At 52.5% G+C, this 23,588-nt stretch overlaps 1 protein-coding gene across 3 annotated transcripts in view; it reads left to right on the forward strand.

Moving 5' to 3' along the window:
* Positions 1-19,133, forward strand: part of WWP2 (WW domain containing E3 ubiquitin protein ligase 2) — a 146,560-nt gene extending 127,427 nt beyond the window's left edge. For 2 of the 3 annotated variants that reach the window (XM_059903720.1, XM_059903722.1), the window contains 14 exons: positions 4,107-4,161; positions 7,693-7,774; positions 8,394-8,522; positions 9,209-9,284; positions 9,567-9,638; positions 9,868-9,956; positions 11,843-12,002; positions 13,243-13,376; positions 13,647-13,787; positions 14,494-14,614; positions 14,952-15,056; positions 16,460-16,556; positions 16,747-16,819; positions 17,299-19,133. In XM_059903720.1, the coding sequence (XP_059759703.1) occupies positions 4,107-4,161; positions 7,693-7,774; positions 8,394-8,522; positions 9,209-9,284; positions 9,567-9,638; positions 9,868-9,956; positions 11,843-12,002; positions 13,243-13,376; positions 13,647-13,787; positions 14,494-14,614; positions 14,952-15,056; positions 16,460-16,556; positions 16,747-16,819; positions 17,299-17,398 (1,434 nt within the window). In that variant the 3' untranslated portion in view covers positions 17,399-19,133. The remainder of the gene's footprint in view (positions 1-4,106; positions 4,162-7,692; positions 7,775-8,393; positions 8,523-9,208; positions 9,285-9,566; positions 9,639-9,867; positions 9,957-11,842; positions 12,003-13,242; positions 13,377-13,646; positions 13,788-14,493; positions 14,615-14,951; positions 15,057-16,459; positions 16,557-16,746; positions 16,820-17,298) is intronic. The other variant, XM_059903721.1, reaches the window with a different exon arrangement.
* The last annotated feature ends 4,455 nt before the right edge of the window (positions 19,134-23,588 follow it).

The raw sequence follows: 23,588 nt of genomic DNA on the forward strand, positions 1-23,588 counted from the left end.
GATTCTGGAGCTCACGTCTGCTCGGTCTTTTGGAGCCTTCATTCCTCTCTCCTGTCTCTCTCATTTTAGCAACATCATTCCAGGCCTGCAGAGGTAGAACTTTGACTTGGAGTGCCTCCTAAAAGTAAAAATTCAGCGCTTGAAAGAAAATGTTCTCTCTGAGTCCTCTAACATGGTTTTCTCAGCTTGGCTGGGGATCCAGGAGGGTTCTGGATGGAGGTGATGGTCCCCTTTTGTTCCTGAAACAAGACTCATATTGAAAGACGTGGTAGGAATCTTTTTTGGGTCAGCTTTCAATGTGTGTCTGTTGATTTCCCTCCCCTCTGGGTTTCGTTTGCCCCTCTTGTTTGCTATGGTGCCATGTCCTGGTTACAAGTAAGAAGAGTCGCTTTCATAGAGTTATTTTGGGGTTTGGCCTTGGCCCAGGGTTTGACTCGGAAGACTTAAGAGCTGATACTATACCATTGGCTTCCCCTCCTCCTCCTCCTCCTCCTCCTGCTGCTGCTGGGCTGAAACCAGACCTTGTTCTTCTTTGCTGCCTGCAGAGAACACGAAATACAGTTCAATATGGGAAATCAAGGGAATCCCAGATGGCAGTCTCCTGCAATTCCTTCCTGCCTCAATGCATACCTTTGTCGGTCTCGCTGTTATCATCCCCTTATCTCTGACACGTTTCCCTCTCCTGACGCCCCAGTGTGCCGTTGTTACTTGCGATCATCGTGCACGTACTTGCGCTTGGCCGCTGCAGTTTCGGTTTGCCCTCTGTTCTGTGGTCCTGCTGCGGTCCGCCGAGCATGCCCAGCCCAGTCGTGTGCATCTTGTAATTGCGACGGGACTCTGCTTGCAGCCTACTACTATTTCTGTGGCAACTCCTCCTCCACTCCTGCCTGATGCTCCCCTGATAATCAAAGGTGTAGCCAGTGTTGGCAAGACTGAAGCAAATCCTCCTGCGGCTCCTAACGTATGGACGCCAAAGTGCTTTGTCCAGAAACAGACAACTTGTTTCTTGCTCTGCAAAGAGCCCCTTGGATCAAATTCTCAAGCACCTGGGTTTTGTTCTGTGCCCACTGGGTGCATCCTTAAAAAAAAAAAAAAAAAAAAAAAAGGAGCCTGCCTTCCACACTGTAACCTCTGTGCCCTTCCCAGAGCTTGTCTTGCCCTCGGCTGTATTTGCTAGACATTCTTTATTTCTGAGTTTGTATCTTAAAATATTACTGGAACTAAATGCTTTTAGTCCCTAAGGGACTTGAACTCATGTGAGCCCTCTGGCTCATGGCCTGCACCCCAGTTCTTCCAACCCAGGGACGGTTACCAGGAAAACTATTCAACAGCATTCCTTTCTCTTCTTAATAATAAAGGAAACTGTCTTGTCTCTTAGAGTCACCTGCACATCCCTGGATCTCTTTTCTGACCGCAGTCCCCTCCCCCACCATACCCTTTTCTCTGTGCTTTTCCAGCCATGCTCCAGGTAACACTTGGGATCTCTCATTTCAGGGGAAGGTGTGGCAGGAGAGAAGGGGCAGTTGGTTGGCTCACTGGAGATGTGGGGTTTTTGGGTTTTGGTTTTCTGGCCAGGATATATAGCTTTTAATTTTTTGTGTCTTCTTGGCTTCTGTTCACTTCCTTTAAACATTTTTCAAGTTGTACTGTATACATTAGGGAAGAAATATCCAAAATAATCAAGTGCTTTGCTTTAACTGTAAGAGGTAAAATCATTATGAGCGTCAACTTCCACTGACCCATTTCACGTGTCGCTCGTGTTTATGAGTCTCTGGTCTCTCTCCCTTCCTGTCCGCCTCCTCTTCTCTCCGCCTCTAGGGATGAGAATGAGAGGATACTAAAGGCATTTTTCAAAAAACCACCTTCATGAAAGAGAGCCAACACTGTGTGAACATTTGATTTCTGACATTAAAAAAAAAAAAGGCAAAGGTTAAGAAAGGGGCCGTTAAACATTTTTTGTTTCTAGTTCAATGCAGGTCACGAAGGCTGTCAGAAAAAAGACCTTTCGGTGTGTTGATTTGTAGAGTTAGGCAAGAGATGACTGTAAGCCCGCTGAAGCCCAGTTGGTACCAGTTGGGAGCTAATTTCCCAGCAGAGCTCCTGAATGCTTTGCAGATCATCCACTTACTCTGGTGGGGGAGAAAAAAGGCCTGAATCAGCCAAAAAAATCGCACCAAATGCTGCTTCTTTTAATTTCTTAGAATGACCTTTTCTGTAGCCCTTCCCTTTTGTGAGGACACTGGTCCAGCTCAACGCTCACCCGCCGCCTTCTATTTGGCTTCATTGTCTGAAGCGCGTGCATGTTTCACAAGGTAGTTCCTTCCCTTCTGTTGCCACGTGTTTTTTGTACCCACTGTTCTTGTTATGTATTAACTACGAAAAAGGTGGAGGAGCTTGGGTTTTATGACATGCCAACTCCCCTCACCTCGCCTCCCCTCCACACACACACCATAATAACCTCCGTGAATTGGGGAAGTTTTCTTTCAGCAGCCATCAGACAAATCGGAACGGTGGTGGGGGGTCGTAAGCACACCCTCGAGGCTGAGGGCAACATGCCCTAAATCCAGGACAGCCCAGCTTCCCGCACCTTCGAGCAGTTTCGCTCTGCCTGGTTAGGAGGCCCTCTGCTGGAAGGGGGCTCCGTCCCATCAAGGAACCTATGGTTTCAAGACTGAAATGTCTTTGTTGGAACTTGCTTTGGAAGAGTCGCTTGTGGCTGCCACCTCGGAAAGAAAGTTTCTCTGTCCTTTCAGCGGGGAGTGGAGGGAGGGCCGTGGAAGGGGGTTCGTTGGCAGTTGAGTTCTACCAATGTTTTCTCAAGCCGAGACTGAGCTCCATTCATCCTCCTTCCCGTGTGTGGCTCCGCTGCCCCCAGACGGGGCCCACCAGGCAGCCCGAAGTCTGCAGTGAGAACTTGATCCCCCTCATGTAACAATTAAATTTTAGTAAGTGAAATAAAAATGCTTTGGCACAAAAAAAAAAAAAAAAAAGAAAGAAAGAAAGGAAAAAAAAAGGAGAGAGAGAGAGAAAGCAAGCCAGCGGGGAACAATACTTGTTTTATTTCAGTGTGAAGAGTCTTTGACAGCACCCCCGTTCCCCGCAGGCTATGAGAGCTCTTGGGCCACCGCAGCCCTGCCCCAGGGACCCCGCAGCGGAATGAGGCTGGGGGTGGAGGTTCGAATGTAAACAGCGGCCCTGAAGGCCGGGAGTCAGCTCCCCTTCTTTCTCCTGTCTCCCCTTCTCTCTCTCTCTCCCTCTCTCTCTCTCTGTCCCTCTCTGTCTCTCTCTGTCTCTCTGTCTCTCTCTGTCTCTCTCTGTCTCTCTGTCTCTCTGTCTCTCTCTGTCTCTCTGTCTCTCTCTCGTCATCTCGCCCCAGCCCCACTTCCCCAGACAGACGCACACAGAACACTGAACAACTTCAGGTTCAGGCCGGAGGAGAAGAAAGGTGCTTTGTGAAGGGAAGCAAAACATTCCTGGGGGAGGTGAGGGGCCCGGGGCCTGAATGTGCCCTCAGTCTGTCGCACACCGCTGCTGCCTCTCCCTGCGCACCCAGGAGGGAGGAGGGCCCAGCCCCCGGCCAGGAAGCTCTGGGCGTGGGCAGGGCTTGTGGGAATGATTTCATTGGAAAGGCCTGCGATATTTTTTCCCCTCCCGTGTGTGGTTCTTGGAGAAAGTTGGAGGTGGTGGTGATTGCAGTCGCCTTGGCCGCCTTGAGCAGGAGCTGAGCGGCTGACGCACCGGCCGGCCGCGCTTTGCCGGGCAGCCCCGCTCGGGCCCTCCTCCTGCCGCGCCTGGGGCCGACTCCCGGCCTGGCCTGGGGGCGTCCTGGCCCACCTTCCTCTGCACACCTCTCCCTCCCCCTCGCTCCACCCTCTCCACAACCCGTCTGGGCCCTCAGTGTGCAGGGTTCTTTTTTGGTTTTTCTTCTTTTTTGAAGACTTTCGAGAGGAGCAGATGCCACCTAAGGCCCCACCGTATACTCTGCAAAGTGCTAAAATGTGGAAACCAGTCCTTGGCATTTTTATTTTTATCGATTGATTTATTTTTAACCAGTGGCCTTTTTTTTTTTTTTAACTTCTGTGTTCTGCTGTGTTTCTTGTGTTTAGTCTTCGAGTGCTTCCACTGACCATGACCCACTGGGCCCCCTCCCTCCTGGCTGGGGTAAGTACTGAATTCTCCTTCTGTGCCCTCAGCCGCATCAGCTGATGCTCTATTGTGCTCTGTCCTCTTTCCCTGCACATCTTCTCACTTCCCTGCCTCGGTTCCCCGTTTCTATTCTCTCCAGCACACCCTCTGGGGATACCCAGCTGGAGCAGTTGCCGGTGATGGAGCTGGAAGGTTGGGAAAGTAACTGAGTTCCCCTGCACCCCTATAGCACTCACCTGCCACAACTGCAGGGGGGTGACCCTATGAGAGAAATCCCCCAGCAGCCTTGGGACTGTTGGGTTGTGGTGCTGACTTTCAAGGTGTCTCCTCAAGAATCCATCCTATTTGATGAAGGCATTTTGACACTGGCTGATTCCCAGATGCATTTGTTTCAGGTCCGTGGCTGTCTGCTTAGACACCTTACCAAACCTTTCTCTGCAGCTGAGATGTTGGAGGACTTCAGCCTGATTTTGACTTCAGCCGCCTTTTTATTTATGATAACGGCTGTGAAAGGGGCCAGAGGGAAGCAGATAAGAGAGTTGAGTGCGGGCTGGTGATGTTATGAAAGTGCACTCTTGCTAGTTAATAATGTTGTACTGGATTCTCCTTGTCACTGGAGAACTCCAAGTCCTTGGTGTGATTTGCCAATAATGAGTTAGAGGGATGCACAACCATGACTTGGGTGAGATGGTGTGCCTTATGGCTATTCTGGGAAGGAGTGGCCATGCACAAAGGGGTCATGAGAGATGGCAGGACCCAGCACATTCTGCAGCTCTGAGCTGGGTCAGGGTTTTGTTCAGCATGTACGACAGGAGTCCCTGGGAGCTGAAGAGGGCCGTTTTTGCAGGAACTGTTGTGGGTCAGGTTTAGTTTGTTTGTTAGGCCAGCAGAAGACAGCGAATGCTGGTTTGATGGTGTTCACAGATAGTATTAAAATAGGCCGGGGTGTGCTCCCCAACAAAGACGAAGAAGCTGACAATGATAGGAAAAGCATCACCTGGAAAAGTGCAGCTTTTGAACTGGATCCTCTCCATCTCTCCATACTGACACAACTACTCCCTGGTAGTAATTTACAGGGTTGCATCAACCCCTATGGCCCTGCAGGGTATCAGTTAGTCAGTTACCACTGCGTGCCAGGGCACTTGGAAAGGCCTCCTGGTCCTCCTAGTGGAAAATCTCAGATAGCGAGGCCTCCACACAGTTCTTGACTTTTCAGCTGGGGAATCCCTTAGGCACACAGCTGATCCACCCGGCTCCCTGAACCGATGAAAGGTCATTGTTCACTGTTGTCTCAGAGATCGGCAGCAAGTCAAATGTGAGAGGGTCAAACATAGGATCCCTGTCTGGGCAGGGGAAGACTCATCAGATGAAATAAGAATCTGTAAGGCTATCTGGCAGACCCTGTGAACTAGAGCAGGGGACCCAGAATTGTTCCTGGATCTGTAGAGTCAAGTGATTTATTTCTGTACCAGTTCTGCTAAACGATGGTCACCAAGTAAGAGCAGCTTATAGGGTCTCGAAAACAGCTCCTAGAAGCCAGGTGTGAAATATTTGAGATGGGAATAGGAGCCATGGTCGGAGTCAGTGCTGTTTACAAATGATCAGGAGAACACACAAGACTGTAATGATACGAAACTGAGAGGAAAAGAACATCTGGCCGAGGGCCAGGGAACCTTCCTGATCAAATCCTTTGGGCTTTGTGTTAGCTTCCCCAGGGCTGTGGCAGGGTCATCTCCCCAGGGGGAGTTAAGATTGAACAGAAAGTATAGCAAAACCAAAGGAGAGTTGCATTTAGTGCAAGCCTGCTGTGAAGTCTCCTGTGCTCAGTCCTGGGTCCCTTTCTACTCCTCTAGGAGAGATCCCACATTCTCCCTGAGCACCAACCCAGGGGTCAGAGCACCTGAGGTTTAAGATCCACATCGTCTCAGCTGCTCTGACCCTGGGCATGTGACTGAATGCTCCCGAGTCCATTTCTTCCTAAATGGGGTCAAGCTAGATGTCACCTAAGGACTTTCCCAGCTCCCAGACTACGACCTTGCATGCAGCAAGGTGGTTCCAGTGGGCCATGAAAGGCCTCCACGCAGCAACAAGGGCACTTCCCGGCTGGACAGATCCACCCTCCTCGGCTTTGGCCCTTGGCAGAGAACATGCGGGAGGATCTAGTTCAAAGCAGAAGCTTCCGGGCTGGGAACGGCTCCTTCTTCCCCTCAGAACCCTGTTGGGAAGCCGGTCTTCTGTGGGACAGTCCCACAGGCTGTTCTGAGGTGATGGTAGCTCTGTAGCAATCCCAGTCACCTTCTTTTCTTTCTTTCGAGTCTCTTGTTTTTGAAATTTCCATCAAGTAGTGGATACCAGGTAAGTCAGACAGAGACCAGGACCGGGGGTTGATACTGTGAACGTTGCAGCCTGCTACTGAAGGAGAGGGGGCTGGGCTCCCTAGTTCTGTGTCTTTTTCAGCTTTTGGTTTCCCTGTAGCTTCTGGAACTGATTATTTTTATTTCTTTAATTTCTCCCTGTCGTCGTAAAAGAGGGAGGGCCATGAGCATTGTTTGTTTTCAGGACAGAAACAGGTTTGAAAGCCCAGGAACTTTGAGCTGGGAAAGGTGACCGCTCTTGGGTTTGGAGTCTTGCTCCGGTCTTGCCTGCCATCCACCTGGAGCTGATGGGCGCCCCTTTCAATCCCTCTTAAAGACCAGAATCACCAGCTGGAGTTGAGTTTGCCCCTGGAGCCCAGAGTTTCTCCCTCAAACAACTCAGCGCCATTGTTAGTACACCAGTAAAAGGGCAAGAGGGTAAATGTTGTCCAGAGAATAGCAAGTATGTCTGAGCTTCCCAAACACTGCCCCATCTCGAAGCACACACTTAGGTATAAGACCAAGATGGCACTGTAAGTGCCCATAACCCCAGATGTCTCTTGGCATGTATGCAACATAGAGGTTTTGCTGGGATGTAGGAGTTTGAGAACAAAACTTTGCCTTTAAGCAGGGGGGGTACGTAGGCCCTGTGGTGCAGAGTGCTGATCAGAGAGGGATGAAGGAAAATGCAGCCACCCCACAGTGACCCTGCCTGTGGGACAGGGGCACCTGGGTCGGCTACATCCAGTGGATGGAGGGGTTGCAGAACCAGAGAGCATCCATGATGGACTGGGGTGGGGACCAGGATCCAGGGGAGGCTGGGCCGTGCCTCCACTTCGCACACAGCTGGATGCAATTATGCCTCTGGTTTCAGCTGGGCTGCTCCTCCTTCGTGTTGCCACACCGCCCCCTGGCCTCCAGCAAATCAACCAACCAAAGATGCTGTTTGATCTGGAGTTCAAAATGTGTATATCCCTCCCCTGCTCCCCAGTAGGGCAAGATTCTCTTTGTCCTTTTTGCCAGTGACAGATGTGAGTGAACCAGGCTTGCGCTGGTTAAACTTCTCTAACGGGTTAGGAACAGGGGTAGAAATTCAGACCCAGCACCTGGGAGGTGGGAGCCAGAGGGGAGAGGACATGGGCTCAAGATGTCTCAATCTGAGAGTCTGCTTCTCCTTCTTCTCCCCTGGCAGAGAAGAGACAGGACAACGGACGGGTGTATTACGTGAACCATAACACACGCACTACCCAGTGGGAGGACCCTCGGACCCAGGGGTAAGGACTCAGGCCGGGAGGGGTCTGGGCTGGGCCCTGTGCACCTCCAGTACTGGCCCGGTGGCCTTGGACTGCATTTGTCCTCCACGGCCGATGTTCTGGGACCTTCGGCCACACACAGGTGCCCTGAGACCCTCATGACATGGTGTTGGCCCATTGAGAGCTTGAAAGTGGCACCTTAAGTTGGCCTTCCTCGTGGATACAGCATGGCCTGGCTGGCAGGTGCTGCTGGTCTCTGTGCCAATTGTGCAGGCTGCCGATCGTGTGATTTCAGAAGGGTTGAGAACCCTGCCCCAGCACTGTCAACTCCCCACCCCCCAGAAGCTAGTCTGGGATGGAGCACTGGGTGCCTTGGGATTGCTGGTGCCCGCTCAGGCCACGGCCATCCACCCAGGGCTGGTTCTTTGGCCCTGGGACAGTAGATGACCTCTCTCTGCTGCAGAACCATCCTCAGGACTTGGGTATTGCCAAGCACATTTCCTCAAGGCCCACCCTCAAGGGCTCTGCAGGGCCTGGGTGAAAACAGAGAGAAAGCAGCACTTCAGGGACCCCAGCCTCCTTAGCATGGAGGCCCAGAAGGTGAGGCCAGCCCTTAGCCCCTCTCTTCCCATGTTTCCAGGATGATCCAGGAACCAGCTCTGCCCCCAGGGTGGGAGATGAAGTACACCAGCGAGGGGGTGCGTTACTTCGTGGACCACAATACCCGCACCACCACCTTTAAGGATCCTCGCCCAGGGTTTGAGTCTGGGTAAGGACTTTGCACAGGTGACATCACTCTTCGCACAGGCCTGGTATAGCTGCTCTTACTGCCCTCTAGTGGCCAGTTTTGATGTCACACTAGTGGGGATGTGGAGGGAAGGGGCTACTCTATTTACTCAGAATAACACTGGTGGTCTTTCTCTAAAAGCAAGAGGTCTGGCTTTCTTTTTTTAAAATAAATTTATTTATTTATTTATTTTTGGCTGCGTTGGGTCTTCATTGCTGCACGTGGGCTTTCTCTAGTTGCGGCAAGCGGGGGCTACTCTTTGTTGCAGAGCACGGGCTCTAGGTGCACAGGTTTCAGTAGTTGTGGCACATGGGCTCAGTAGTTGTGGCTTATGGGCTCTGGAGCGCAGGCTCAGTAGTTGTGGCGCACGGGCTTAGTTGCTCTGTGGCACGTGGGATCTTCCCGGACCAGAGCTCGAACCCGTGCCCCCTGCCTTGGCAGGTGGATTGTTAACCACTGCGCCACCAGGGATGTCCCCCTGGCTTTATTTCTAGTTCTTTTTAGTCTTCAAATCTTCAGAAGATCTTAATGGCAGTCACTTTCTTTCTTTTATGCCTTACTTTACTCGTCTTTAAACTAACATAGCATCAGCTTTCCTTAGGACTAACAAGATGCGTTGCTAATTTTTGAGAAATCACATGGATTCCAGAAATCTTTGCTCTTTCCAGGACGAAGCAAGGTTCCCCTGGTGCCTATGACCGAAGTTTTCGGTGGAAGTATCACCAGTTCCGTTTCCTCTGCCATGTGAGTTCTGGTACTGGGACCTCCCCCGGAGATTGGGGTTGTAGAGTTATTTCAGCACAATTTTCTAGCCCAGCAGCAGGTGTTGGAATGCCTGTGTCTTAGGTGGGAGCAGGTCACTTGTCTCACCTCGAGCAGTTTTGTGACATTATCTCTAGGAAGCCAGCCAAGTTCTCTCCCCAAGCCCAGGGGGATGGGGAAGCCTGTTCAGACAGACAGGTGACCAGACTGAATAGTTACCACCAAGACCCCAATTTGAGGTTTGTTTTTTCCTTTTCTTATCAGTCAAATGCTCTCCCCAGCCATGTGAAGATCAGCGTTTCCAGGCAGACACTTTTTGAGGATTCTTTCCAACAGGTTAGAGAATAATCACCGTGTCTGAGACCAGGGGCAGGCAGGAGGTCCCTTCCTGCTACCCTGTCTTCTATCATGTAGTCTGTTAAGCCCACATGGTAGAGTTCTCAAGGCGTGGGCCTTGGTGACCGGTATCTGCCGAAGAGCAGGCCTGGCCGTCCCCTGTCCCCCCCCCCCCAGCCTGCCATGGAAGGGAGAGTGGCAGGCTGGCCACGATCTTCTGTCTCCCCAGATCATGAACATGAAGCCCTATGACCTGCGCCGCCGGCTCTACATCATCATGCGCGGCGAGGAGGGCCTGGACTATGGAGGCATTGCCAGGTGAGCTGGGAGCCCTGGAAGGCTGCGCTGCACCCCGCTTCCCCTGGCTACAGGGCCCACGCCCAGAAAGCTGCCTCCTTCTTGCTCAGAGTGTTGCCAGATCTCTCCTGCATCTTCAGGAGTGGGCAGGGGTGTGGCCAGTCCGAAGGGGCGCTGGAGCTGGGTCCGGGGGTCCCCTGCTGGGCTAGGTATTAATCCTTTAGTTTTTGGGTCATGGGGAGGCTAGGGGGCTTCTGGGGGAGGGGCTCAGGACAATGGCTCTTTACCAACCAACCTGTCATTATTTCCGGCTACACCAGTGTCAGTGGCTAAATATCAGTGTTAAGTGGTTGTCCGGTAGAATCGACCCTGGGCTTCACTTCGTCTTGAGGCAGCCGGGGCGTGTTAAGTCGGCTGTCTTGGTGTATACCTGGCATGTATAAGCTGTGTCACAATCCAAAGGGCATTGATTAGTACTCAGCTGCGTGTCATGTGCACAGGGTCAATAAATTAAAATAGCTGATATAACCCTAAAAAGAGCTCAAAGCATTGTCTTGCCCTTACCCCAGCCCACCTACAAAAGTTAACAGACTCTCTGGCAAAATGTTGCCTTGGACGATGGGGCACAAGGGCCCCGGCAGAGAGAAGGAGTATCCTGGCCTGCGGTGACGGCTCAGCTTGCTGACCTCTCATGGTGTGGGGACGTCTTCTCACTTGGTGTTGGGTTAACTTGCTTCTGGTCCTCTGTGTGCTGGTGGCGTTGCCCTCTGTGTTGGCACCCACGGATCGATTGCTCTTTTTTCCGTGGTGACTGTGGTGACCTCCTCTCTAGGCTCTGCTTGGTGGTGTGGCTCCCGCCCCGTGTGTGTCTGTCTCTCTGTGTCCTGCCAGTGGTTTTACCCTATGGTAGGTTACGTCATGCTGTTCTACCACAGGGTAGAACCACGGACAGGATACCGGGGCACCCTCTGCATCGAAGGACTCCTCGTCTGCCTGGCCACAAACAGCCCAGCAGCCAGGGACTGGCCCCCTTGGGACGTCCCCCTGCTGGTTTAGCCCAAGCCCCAAAGGACTGTGAATTCTGCCTTGAGGCTTGTACCTAGGGAGCAAAGAGATGCTAAGGCGTGGGCATTGGTTCAGATGAATGCGTGGACATATGGGGAAGGGTGTGGTTGATGGGGTCTGGGGTGAGGGGATGGAAAAGTGCAAGGGCAGTGAGATACCTGCGTGGTAGCTGGTGGGAGTGAAGTGTAGACACCACACGGGTTACAGAGTTTTCATGCAGAAGGAGTTAGGAACGTATTACCTCGTATTCAGATTATGCTGCCTACTCAGGTAGGGTGGAAGCAGGGTGGCTGCTGTTCATACAGCACCTTTGCAAGATTTAGAAAAAGATGCCCTTTGTCAAGACACTTCTGTGTTGGAATATGGCCGAGATGTACTGGTTTTATCAGAAAAAAGGCAGCTTGACTGCTACTTGCAGGAAAATTGTTGTGATAAATGTACAAATCTGTGATACTGTAACATCGTGTCGTTGTGCAGTGCACAGCCTACACAACTGTGCATGGTGGCTCTGGGTGCAAGGAGCTCCTTTGCCATTAGGCGCTCTGGATAACAGATGGAAAGTCCTGGAATGCAGCACCTGGAGCCAACATGCAGGCACGCAGGTTTTCCTGAGCATCACCGTCAAGTGCAGTTGTTGTGGTTCACCCTAGGCCTGACCCTGCCCCGTTCACTGACCAGCTGTTCGCAGAGGTTAGCCCAGGTGCTGATCCCAGTGGGGCTGCCTCCCCAGGACGCGTGTCTCCAGACTAGGTGAAACAGGACAGCACAGGAGAGTCGCACCTCCAGAACAGGTGTGCAGGGAGGGATCCATTAGTTCCGTTTTTCTCTCTCTTCTCTCACAGAGAGTGGTTTTTCCTCCTGTCCCACGAGGTGCTCAACCCCATGTACTGTTTATTTGAATACGCCGGGAAGAACAATTACTGCCTGCAGATCAACCCCGCCTCCTCCATCAACCCCGACCACCTCACCTACTTCCGCTTTATTGGCAGATTCATTGCCATGGTAAGATTCGATGCCACGAGCCCTCCAGGGAGGGCGGCGACCCTCTACACCACCAGCAGCTGCTGCAGCCTGGCGCCCCCCTCTCTGAGCCCCACCCTCATCCTTTTACAGAACTACTCACTAAAGATGCAAAAAGCTAGCGAGAGTTCTGGAAATAGTTCAGAGCTCTCTCAGTGGCCACCCCAGGGCACTGAGAAGGTTTTCGTGTTGATTTGTGTAGGATTTGTCAAGCGAAAGCCCAGGGTCCCTGGATCAAAGTCTTCACTTAACATTCAGCACATGCTCTGTTGAGGGTGGGGCATGACGGGCACGGCCCACCTGCTGCCTGTCTCTGGGTGTTGCCACAAGCTGGGTGGCAGCGTTTGGGAATGTCCGACTGAGACTCGGGCCTTCTGGAAGGGGATTAGGAATCTACACTAGCTGAGAATAGAGCCCTAGTAGACCGGTTGGTGCAAGATGCAGGAGGCATCTGTCAGGAGGATGGCAAAGTAGGGAAGGGGGAGTTAGGTATTTGTATTTACCTAGAAACAGGAGCACAGTGTGAATATCCTGTTGAGTGTCTCATGAGCATCACGAACCAGGATGGGGACGGGAGCCCGTGAGGGCCACGGTCCCGCTGCCACATTTGGTAGTTTGAGAGGTTTCACTGCTAGCTTTCCTTCACTTCTTCCCCTGACTTCCCGAGTGAGTGTCTGCCCCGCTCCCCTCTCAGGAGGACCCAAGAGCCCATGACTAAATATGTCCCTTCCCTTTGTCTGGAAGTTCTTGGCCAAGGTGCTGGGCTCAGGAAGTGGGCACATTCTTCCCCGGTCTAGAGACCCGCCTGGCCCTGCAGCGGACAGGACAGACCAGTAAAACCCTAGACTATTACTCACCACTGGCCCGCCAGCAGACGCGTCTGCATTATTTTTGGCTGCCTCTGCTGCCCAGCTCAGAGCAGCAGTGAGTCAGGGCCGCCACCTGGAGCTGTGCTGAATGAGTCGTCTCTGTACGCCTGGGGGCAGATCTCTGCTAGAGCAGGGAGCCGGCAGGCAGGCAGTGGGCCGGAGGTGGGTTCCTGAGCAGCCAGCTCTGCTCATCTCCGAGGTCTGCAGGCGGGACCAAGAGTGCTGCAGGCTTTCCCTTCAGGCCCCTGGGGTAACCGGATGCTGAGGAGGGCAGGGAGCAGTAGCTGGGCAGTAGCTGATATGGGGCGTCCTAGGAAAACCAGATCTCTCTGCCATGTCTCTTCCTTCCTCAGGCTCTGTACCATGGAAAGTTCATCGATACAGGCTTCACCCTCCCTTTCTACAAGCGGATGCTAAACAAGAGACCAACCCTGAAAGACCTGGAATCCATCGACCCCGAATTCTACAAATCTATCATCTGGATCAAGTGAGTCCCCTCCAGCGCCCTGTGCTGGGAGAAGAGGGAGTCTCAGGGTGGGTAGTAGTGCGGGTGGAGGCACAGCTTCTAGGTCCCCCTGCAGGGCAGCTCTGGAATTCTCTCCTTGCCATCAGGGAGATGTCCCGTGACACCTTTCTGGGTTCTAGGCCACCTGTGAGTCCTCGTGTCCCACGGGCACTAAAAGTGAGTGACGGAGCAGGAGGGAGGGAAGACCCTTCTAAGACAGACATCTTCCCTCTTGGTCTCTCGTGCCCCCAGAGAGAACAATCTGGAAGAGTGCGGCCTAGAGCTGTACTTCATCCAGGACATGGAGATCCTGGGCAAGGTGACAACCCATGAGCTGAAGGAAGGTGGTGAGAGCATCCGAGTGACAGAGGAGAACAAGGAAGAGTACATCATGTGAGTTTCAGGCGCTGGGGAGCCAGGGGCCTGGAGAAGGGGGAGCAGAGACACAGCTGGCTGCAGAGGAAGGGTCTCCCGCTCTCATCCCAGGGCCCCCTCTTCAGCCAGGCCCCCACACGTGGCCCCGGGGTCACCAGGGATGGAAAGAACCTCTCACTTTGCACTGACCTTAGATGGCTGCCATGGCCAGTCACGTGCTGACCAGAGCCGGGGCAGCCAGAGCCCGAGGCCCTCTGTGCCAGCTCCTGGGTGCCCTTTGTTCCCAAGTGGTAGACGTCAAGACCGCAAGGCTCAGTTTCTTCGAAGAGGCATAAAGCTTCGACGCATCCCTCATCTTTCTCCTAACTCAAAGGGTGTCTGTGTCCTGCCCGCTTAAACCCACTATCGCACGTGAGATTGTTCATGAATGTGCCCATTACTTCAGGACCTTTTGTCTCGTCTTTTAACCTCCACTCGTCTGAGGTTCAGGCAGCAGTGGTGAGAGGAGCAGGAGGGGGGGATTTCAAAGATTCAAGCATCTCCGGGTTACTCTGAGGTTTTAAAGGCCGTGCCCTTGGGGCCGGCCGCAGCCTGGGAGTCCCGCCTGCCCGAGGTCAACTCTCAGCTGCCTCCTTGCTGCCGATAACAGCCCCCAGGCAGGCCCTGGCGGTGGCCTCCTAGGCAGTGGGTCTCGGGCTCCTCCGACGGCCGGTCTTGGTTTCAGGCTGCTGACTGACTGGCGTTTCACCCGGGGCGTGGAAGAGCAGACCAAGGCCTTCCTGGATGGCTTCAACGAGGTGGCCCCCCTGGAGTGGTTGCGCTACTTTGACGAGAAAGAGCTGGAGGTGAGGGCTGAGGTTGTTGGGACCCTGGACCCCTGCCCCTGGGGCTGTCCTGCCCTTTGATAGCCTCGCCGCGCACCCACAGCGACTCACCAGTGAAGCCCTGCGCTCCCCCAGGACGGTGGCAGCGGGCGAATAACATTGATTTGCGTCTCGCACCTGCCCTCGCCTGGGCCCTTGTCTGCAGGGGGTCCACATGTTACCCTTATTATTAAAACTGCCGGCAGAAATAGTTGAAGATGTGTGGGATGCTTTCATCTGCCAGGGAGTGGATGAGGCACGGTGCAGCATGGGGAGAGGGCTGGCGCCGGGTGCCTGACACCCTCTCTCTCCACCGCAGCTGATGCTGTGCGGCATGCAGGAGATAGACATGAGCGACTGGCAGAAGAACACTATCTACCGGCACTACACCAAGAACAGCAAGCAGATCCAGTGGTTCTGGCAGGTGGGTACTGGGTCTGGTCCCTGCAGTCAGGGTGAGGGTCTGGCCAGGGATGTTTGAGCAGTCCCCACAGAAAGCGAGACCCGATTCGACCGCAAGCTTGAGGACGCTTGTGTTATCACCTCCCTCGTCTGTGACACTCTCCTCATCTCCCCCAACTTGCAAAAGGAGATGAAAAACCCACCCTTGGGAGGAAAGGAGCTGTTGCAGCTGGGTCGTGGCCACTGCATTTGGCAGGAGGTGTCAGCGGTGGGCCAGCTCCCAATGCTGGTGTGTGTGTGTGGACGGGGGGTGGTTTAGGCAGGAGGGAGAGCTCTCGTGGTTCGCGTGGTCTCCTTCCCGCCAGGTGGGGTGGGAAAGCCTGGGCTTGCTCCAGAGAAGCTGAAAGAGCTTGATGTCCTGGATACAGTGAATCGATTCCTTTATATGAGTGGGTCTTGCCGATGTTGTCCTTTTGAAGTATAGCGTACATAAAAAAGAATGAGCGTATATAGGTTTTCTGTGGAGGTAAAATTCACATACCATAAAAGTTCACCATGTTAAGCATTTTAAGGTATACAGTTCAGTGGCTTTTACAGTGGCTTTGGACAATGTTGTGGAACCATCACCACTATCGAATTCCAGCACATTTCATCTCCCTTTAAAAGAAACCTCATACAGGGAATTCCCTGGCAGTCCAGTGGTTAGGACTCCAAGCTCTCACTGCCGAGGGCCCAGATTAGGGCCCAGGTTCAATCCCTGGTCGGGGAACTAAGATCCCACAAGCCATGCAGTGCAGCCAAAAACAAAAACAAAAACAAAAACAAACCTCATACCTATTAAGCAGTCACTCTCATCCTTAGTAATTTTTTTAAAATTAATTAATTAATTATTTTTTGGCTGCGTTGGGTCTTTTTTGCTGCGCACGGGCTTTCTCTAGTTTCAGTGAGCGGGGGCTACTCTTTGTTGTGGAGCACGGGCTCTAGACGCGCGGGCTTCAGAGTTACGGTGCGTGGACTCAGTAGTTGTGGCACACGGGCTTAGCTGCTCCATGGCATGTGGCATCCTCCCGGACCAGGGCTCGAACCCCTGTCCCCTGCATTGGCAGGCGGATTCTTAACCACTGAGCCACCAGGGAAGCCCCTTAGTGTGTTTTTAAAAGTGGAACTTGCATGGGAAGGAGACTACCTGGCCTGAGGTGTCCCTGAGACCAAGAGATGTCACATAGATTGGTGGGAACGGTCTGTAAGCACAGCCTCTTCGAGCAGCTTTGGGGTTTCCCAGGTACTGGCTGTCACCTCCCCACCCAGCCTGGGCTCCTTGTTCTCAGCCCTAAAGAGGGGCCCTGGCTGACTGGAGAGCTACAGGTCAGGGCGAAGTGCTGGGCCATGGGGGCCCTGACTCTGCCTTGGCTTGCGGGGTTCCAGGTGGTGAAGGAGATGGACAACGAGAAGAGAATCCGGCTGCTGCAGTTTGTCACTGGGACCTGCCGCCTGCCTGTTGGGGGATTCACCGAGCTCATTGGTATGTTTTCCCTTGCCCTGCTGGCACCCTTGGGTGGCAGTGAGGACAGCTCAAAGCGGGAGCAGGACCTAGTGTCTTCCGGGAAGCAAGTCAGGGGAAGGGGGCTGAGCCATCTGCGGTGGAGTCGGAGGGTCCTGCCTTAGGAAGGGACCGTCCTGTTACATACAGCGTGTTCTTCTTTGGGTACCAGGTAGCAACGGGCCACAGAAGTTTTGCATTGACAAGGTCGGCAAGGAAACCTGGCTGCCCAGAAGCCACACCTGGTGAGTGCGCTGGGTTTGGCGGGAGGTGGCCAGCACCCGAGACCCGGTGAGCCACGGAGGGCAGCTCTGTGGGCAAGGTGGCTTCAGGGCCTTGACCCGGGCAACTTGTGTGTAGTTCTGGGGTTTGGGGAGGAGGGGCTCCTGGGCCTGGGCCTCTGATCTTTTGGGAGTTGCGACAGCAGTTATGTGCCCTGACGGCCATAGCAGGTACGAAATACTGAAACGCTCCTATTCCAGTCGGCAAAGAGCTGCTGTCCTGAGTACCCCCTGCCCGCAGTTCCCCATTTCCCTTGCAGCCCTGCCTCCTCTGACCGCTTCATGGTCCAGGGACACAGCACAGCCTTCAGGGACCCTGTTCTGGTGTCTGGCTGGCTGGCATTGTGGTCGAGCCACAGTCTGGGAACTCTTTTGACCCCACCCTGTGGCTGTTAGAGCTCTGACCTCCCTGTGCCGACTGCCCTACTCTCCTTTCTCAACAGTTTCAACCGGCTGGATCTGCCACCATACAAGAGCTACGAACAGCTGAAGGAGAAGCTGCTGTATGCCGTTGAGGAGACCGAGGGCTTTGGACAGGAGTAACTCAGGCTGCCCCTTCCCACACCCCCAGCACATATGTAGTCTTGAGTCCTGCCTGCCCGAGAAGCTGCTGGCCGCACAGCCCGGGAGGCCCCTGCAGATGGTGGCCCTGCGTAGGACCACACTGTCATCAGGCTGGTGGCAGCAGAGCCTGACCTGAAGAGGCCCTGCCCACCCCACCCTCCTAACCACTGGTGGCAGTCTGGAATAAAGCCCCCATGTCACTCTTGGCCCCATCAACCACTGCAAATTCTGGAGGGCTGACCCTCTCTGTAGAGCTCACCCTCCTTCTCCCCCGAGACCAATCCTAGGTGTGTGTGAGTGTGCAAGGTGGGGCGCGCCATGCCGAAGCCCTAGGCCTCATGGGCTGGTTAGGTGAGATGGAGACCGACCACTCGGGGTAGGTGTTCTGGGCTGACAAAGCCCACGGTCTTTGCCAGTAAAAGAGGTTCTGTTTTGTATAGAACTTTTCCAGTGATCTGTATAAATGAAGGTCTGAGGGAGCGGAGCTCCAGATCAAGGTCACCTCTCGTCCCTCGCTAGCCGTCTCCAGCTACAGAGGCTGAGCAGCACGGCCCCCCCCTCCACTCATTGCTGGCCAGTTGGTTCTTTCCAGCAGATAAAGGGTTGTACCAGCTGCTTGGGTGTTGCGGATGGAAACGGCAAACCCCCTCAGACTTTCTTTTCCCTTTTACATACACTTGAAACATTTTGTGTGTAGGGCTGCTTTGCGTTCTGTTGTTGGTATGCTGCTGTCACCACTTCCTGTCAAGGAGCTGGTGCGCCAGGCATGGCTGGGACCCTGAGGGACCCAGCACTGTTGGTCCAGGTATTTCCCAAACAGCTGCTCCCCTTAGGCACCTGCTTAGCAGTTCTATGAGCTCAGGCAGGCCTGACCCGGCAGCTCAGCTTCCCAGCAGCCTTGTCCCCGACCCTTGACAGAGACGGAAGGGGGTTGTGGTCCTGAGTGGCACCCCGACCTCTCCGCCTCCAGTAGACAACTCCCTTTGCTAGATGGGGTGACGGGGCACGTGGGGCTGACCTGGCAAGCCCCCGGACCTCCAGGCGGCACATGCGTCCAGGTTGAGAATGAAGTGCACCCCAGCTACTGTAGAGTGTGTTCACTCTGCCTAGAAGTGCAGCTTTACCTGCACAGAGGAAACGATGCTCTTGGAAGCCAGCAGAAGGGCCCTGAGCTGCTGCCCACAGTCTGACTTGATTGCTGGAGCTCCTGCCAGCCTCTGCCGTGGGCATCCCGCTGTGTGTTGAGATCTTCCAGGCGAATACTCTCCTCTGGGATGCTGGAGTGGTGATTGTCGCTGGGCCCCCGTGCAGGCCCTCAGACCGGCTACGGGGTCTTCTGAGGACAGTCTCGTGCTCCCAGGTCTTCGTCCTTCCCCCTGGCCCATGTTGGCTCTGTTGCGTGTGCTGATTCGAGTGGCTCAGCTCACTGCAGCCCAACCTTTCTTCTTCCCTCGAATCGTTGGCAGTGCTTCCCCGCGGTGTCTCACCACGTTGGGGGTTGGGGTGCAAGCTGCCTTGCGGGTTTTGGGAGCCTCAGGCTCTTGCGTGTGCAGTGTTGTCATGTGGGTGTGGGTGTGTACATACGTGTATATAACTGAGGTGTCTGTACGGAATGCCCTTTGGTAGCTCTGAGTTGGTCACCAGATTGTTTTGTAATGCCCACCCCCTTGCCTCGGTATTGCCAGTTTCTTGTGCAATAAACAATCAGCAGCTGTGGGTGGTGTTGGCGTGGATGTGTCCAAAATTACTGTCCTCCAGACAAAAGGCTTCTAGGCCCCACAGACCCTCCAGGTCCAGACAGGGGCGGACGTTCCATGACCTTGCTGGTTTTGAGAATTGTGTGCGTCATTAACCAAGACAGCTACACTTCTGGTGGGTGGCTGAGTCCTCGTCCGGGGACCACGGGCTTCGGCGCTCGGTCAGTTGCCTCACAGCACCCTTTCGGCCTGGGTTTCTCTGAGCAGTTGCCGTGGAGCCAGAGCACCAACAGCTGAGCCTGCGGGTCGGACCAGCTTCAGGAACCGGCTCCTGGGGACAGTGTTCTGGGCAATCATTCATTCGAGAAACATTTCCTGGGGTTTCTTGAGTTCCGTGATCATAGAGGGACTCCCTGATCTTGAGCTCATCATGGTCAGACAAGGGCTTGCCGCCCACTTTTTTGAACACTTGAAGGTCCAGATAGGACCCATCAGTGCGGTCTTGATGCTTTTGACATGGAAATGACTTTGTCCTGGATCAGGCCTTGCTCTCACCGGGCTTCTTCCCGTGGGAGGCAGAGGTGGCAGAGCATCTCCTCCCTGGAGTTCATCAGCTGAACTCACTATCCCCAGCACCAAAGCTATACTTTGAGGAAACTATCGACAAAAGTCCACACATTATGCAGACGTCTCATAATAAATTCCAATAAGACATCTCTAGTCGAAATTGTTCTCCCTGCTCTTATCCCCAGAAGTAACTGCTTTTCAGTTTGCTGTCCTTCCAGAGTATTTTTGTGTGTATAAATCATATGTACATATAATTTTAAAGTGTACTAAAGATGAGATCTTACACATATTGAGCAACTCATCTCATTAAATGAGATATTATTAGGGACACCTTTCCATGTTCGTCAACATAGGTCCAGTGAATTCTTTAGTGTGTGATATCCCATGTCATTGTTGTCCTGTAACACAACCATCTTTGTCCTAACAGGCATTGCATTTGTGTCCAACAGTTTGCTGGTGGAGGCTCCTGGTCAGGTCTTGTGCACCGATGCTGCTCTTCTGGGAGGGGGCAGTCCTGGAGTTGGACGGTTGACTGTGCACCTTTATTTTTATTTCAAGGTTGTAAAAAAGGTTTAGAAGTCCAAGATAGGAAGGGTCCACAGTGAAAGCCCCACTCTTTTGTTCCTCAGGCATTCTGATCACCTTCTAGAGGCGACTGTTGTTGCTGGTTTCTTTTGGATCCCTCCAGATAGACTTTAAAATCCCAACAGATTCTACTCAATTGCCCTTCAAAAAGGTTCTTGTTTTACCAGCCTTAGCAATGGAGAGGACCCCTTGCCTCCCCACTCTGCGAACTGGATCTGTGAGCTCCCCTGTCTGTTCTTCCAGCTCTTTTTTCACTTTTCCATCTCCTAACTCTGGGCATCTGCCCTTTTGCTTTTACATGATCATAGTGTTTTTTTAAAAAAAATCCATTTATGTTCTAGTCTGTAACCATAATGAAGTCTGTACTTTTCTAAAGGTTTATTCAAAAAACTGAAAAGCAAGAAAAATGTTTATATCACTATGATGATATAAATGCTGTTTACTCCAGAACTAAATGGTATAATGTAGTACAACTATTTCTCCCTCATACAGCTCTTTCACCCTAGGGATTCTAATTACTGATCCTTGTTTTTACTGTATCCTCATTTTTTTTTCTTACTCTTAAGTGTTTCAAGTTAAATTAGACAAGCAGGAAGCCTCCCTACCTCTACACGCTGTAGTAAGTTCCTGATAAAATTAGCCAAAGCTACAAATTATTTTGGAACTGAAGAGCAAATATGACTCCCTTTGTCACCCAAGGTCCCCAGTGGGGCTCAAGACTTTTTATATAAGGTGGGACCTCACTGGATCTGGAAAGCTCAGCTGTTGCTACCCCATTGCCCTTCTATATTGGGGCTCACATCATCCTTCTAGAAAAACTTACACTAAAGATCTACGTGCTTCCTTTCAGAGGAATGCTTACAAATAGCAGGCTCTTGATCTTCAGCTAAACTCGGCAACAACAAGGCCCCAGCCTCATCTTGGGGAAGAAAATTGAGTCAGTGCCCAAAGTTATTACCTCTGCTCATTTCCCTACACTCTCCCCCATGAGTCTAGCTTTCAATACCCTTTTCTCCACGTCCCTCTGATTCTGAGGTTGGTTTAAGTTTCACAGTCACAAGGTCACTTTCCTGTGGTCCATGCTGCACGAGTCAGGCACCAATCAGCTGACTCAGATCGGAGCACGTGACTTGTCTTTGGCACACTTTCTGTTTTTTGTACCTTCTGAACGTCATCATGGACTCAGGGCCTCACTCCAACTCAGTTGGTCCCAGTGACAATGATCATTGTTTTCTTTTTGATGCTTGTCACAGTTTTGGCCCCTTCAACTCGACTCTCTTGTCACCTCTCCAGATATTCTTGATGGTCTCCATGACATCTAGTCCCAACACTAGTTCTCTTGCCCAAACACAGAATCAACTACCTCACTAGGAGCCCTGGTTCTTTTTGGTGTAAAATAGTACTAGAAACCAAAATGTGGGGTTCCATCAAGATGGTACCATGAACTCATGACTTGATCAGCTTCTCGGCTCCAAACGTATAATATAAAAAGGGAACACAAAATATAAAAAGACAGAAAAAAAGGCTGGTTCAAAAACAAGATAAATAAGTCCATGGGTTATAAATAAAACAAAAATGCAGAACATTGGGCAAGATCGAACTGTGGGTCGGCTGCACCTAGAGCCTGGCAGTGGTGGCTGAGAGTTCAGCTGCTGTGGGGTAAGGGGTCTAAATATGCTCCAGAAGGGAGGGGAGATGGGCACCAGTTGTGTACCTGGCTGTGGCTTTGAGAAAGATGGAGGCCCAAGGAGGCAAACTCATTAAGCCAAACCATCCCACTGGTTCTGGCCTGGATCTGTGACATTCCTATGTGCCCCCAGGCCAGGGCTCCAAACTGCCGTTCAAAGACCAGACTCTGGAATATCCATCCAGCAGGACAGGATGTGGCAGCTGCAAAACCATTAGACAGGAAAAAGCGAGCGCAGATGGAGAAGGAGGAAAAGAATAACTCCTTACTCAAAAGTTTTGGCTCCATATTTCAGAGAAAGACATTCATGAGTGGTCTCTTGCCTGCTGGTCTCTGCTGTAAGGGTATTAGGTGGCAAGTGGGCTTTTTCATGGGGCCCTAAATATCACTGTTCAGGGGTCTTTTCTCTGGGGTGATCAGTTTTTCCAGAGATGAGTCCCCACCTGAGTGGGAGACTATACCTGAGCCAGGTAACCTGCCTGTAGGCTTCCTGGGAACAAGGAGCAGGAAGGAGCCGGGGCTCTCAGAGTCCTGGCCACTGACCTGACCTTTTCTCGCCCCTTGGCCCTCTGCTCTGATTCGGGTCCCTGAGCCTGGGGCTCCACTTGCCCCCTGGTCTCCTGCAGCTGGCAGAGGGGAGGTAGCCAAGCTGTATGGGGCTTCATGGGGACCTTCGTATCCCACCCTTCTGTGTAGAAACTTTTACCTACCCCAGTTTCTGCTCCCCTCCTGCCTTCCTGTTGCCCTTAAGTACTGAGTCTCCGGGAGGACTCGCTCATCTTCTGTCTGCGTCTCCCTCTGCAGTGTCTTAGGTTAAGACTTCTCCTTGGTTGCTTACACTCCACCTTTGAACACTTTGTTAAACAACCTTGCCCACTGCTGAATCCTCTTATGTTCTCTTTGCCTTTGTGGATTAAGACTTTCATAAAGCTTTCTTCACTGGTGTTTTAGCGAGGCCGGAGAGGGAGAGGTGATGCTTCATCTGCTCTCTCAGTTAGCTTCCTTTCCTTTCTATAGGTCTGCCTGTGGGCAGCTTGCAGCTGTGCAGAGAGGTCCCAAAGCGGGCTTGGCTGTTTCATTATATTGACTTTCGACTAAGCTGTCGTGTTTACCCCCATGGCACTAACTCCGATCTTAGGCCTGAGCCTTTCCCCGCTCAGAACCCTTTTGGCTAGGCTCCTTCCACATGAATTTGAAGCTGGGGCTCCTGCTGCCCGGCCGGTGCTCCTGCATTCCTCCTTCCAGAAATGTGTCGAATTCCCTTGTCCACCTCACAGATGCTACCTCTGAACTTGGGCCAAATGGCAAGGGCCAAATGGGAAATCTTTGACATTCATTCACTCTCATTTTAGTGGGGTCTTGGGAGGGAGAAAGGATAAATACATGTGAGAACTGATTTTTGCTAATCAGCCATGATTTTGCACCTCACTTCTTTTTTTTTTTTTTTTTTTTATTTATTATTTATTTTTGGCTGTGTTGGGTCTTCGTTTCTGTGCGAGGGCTTTCTCTAGTTGCAGCAAGCGGGGGCCACCCTTCATCGCGATGCGCGGGCCTCTCACTATCGTGGCCTATCTTAGTTGCGGAGCACAGGCTCCAGACGCGCAGGCTCAGCAATTGTGGCTCACGGGCCCAG

Source organism: Balaenoptera ricei, chromosome 19 (genome assembly GCF_028023285.1).
Source record: "Balaenoptera ricei isolate mBalRic1 chromosome 19, mBalRic1.hap2, whole genome shotgun sequence".
Lineage (NCBI taxonomy): Eukaryota > Metazoa > Chordata > Mammalia > Artiodactyla > Balaenopteridae > Balaenoptera > Balaenoptera ricei.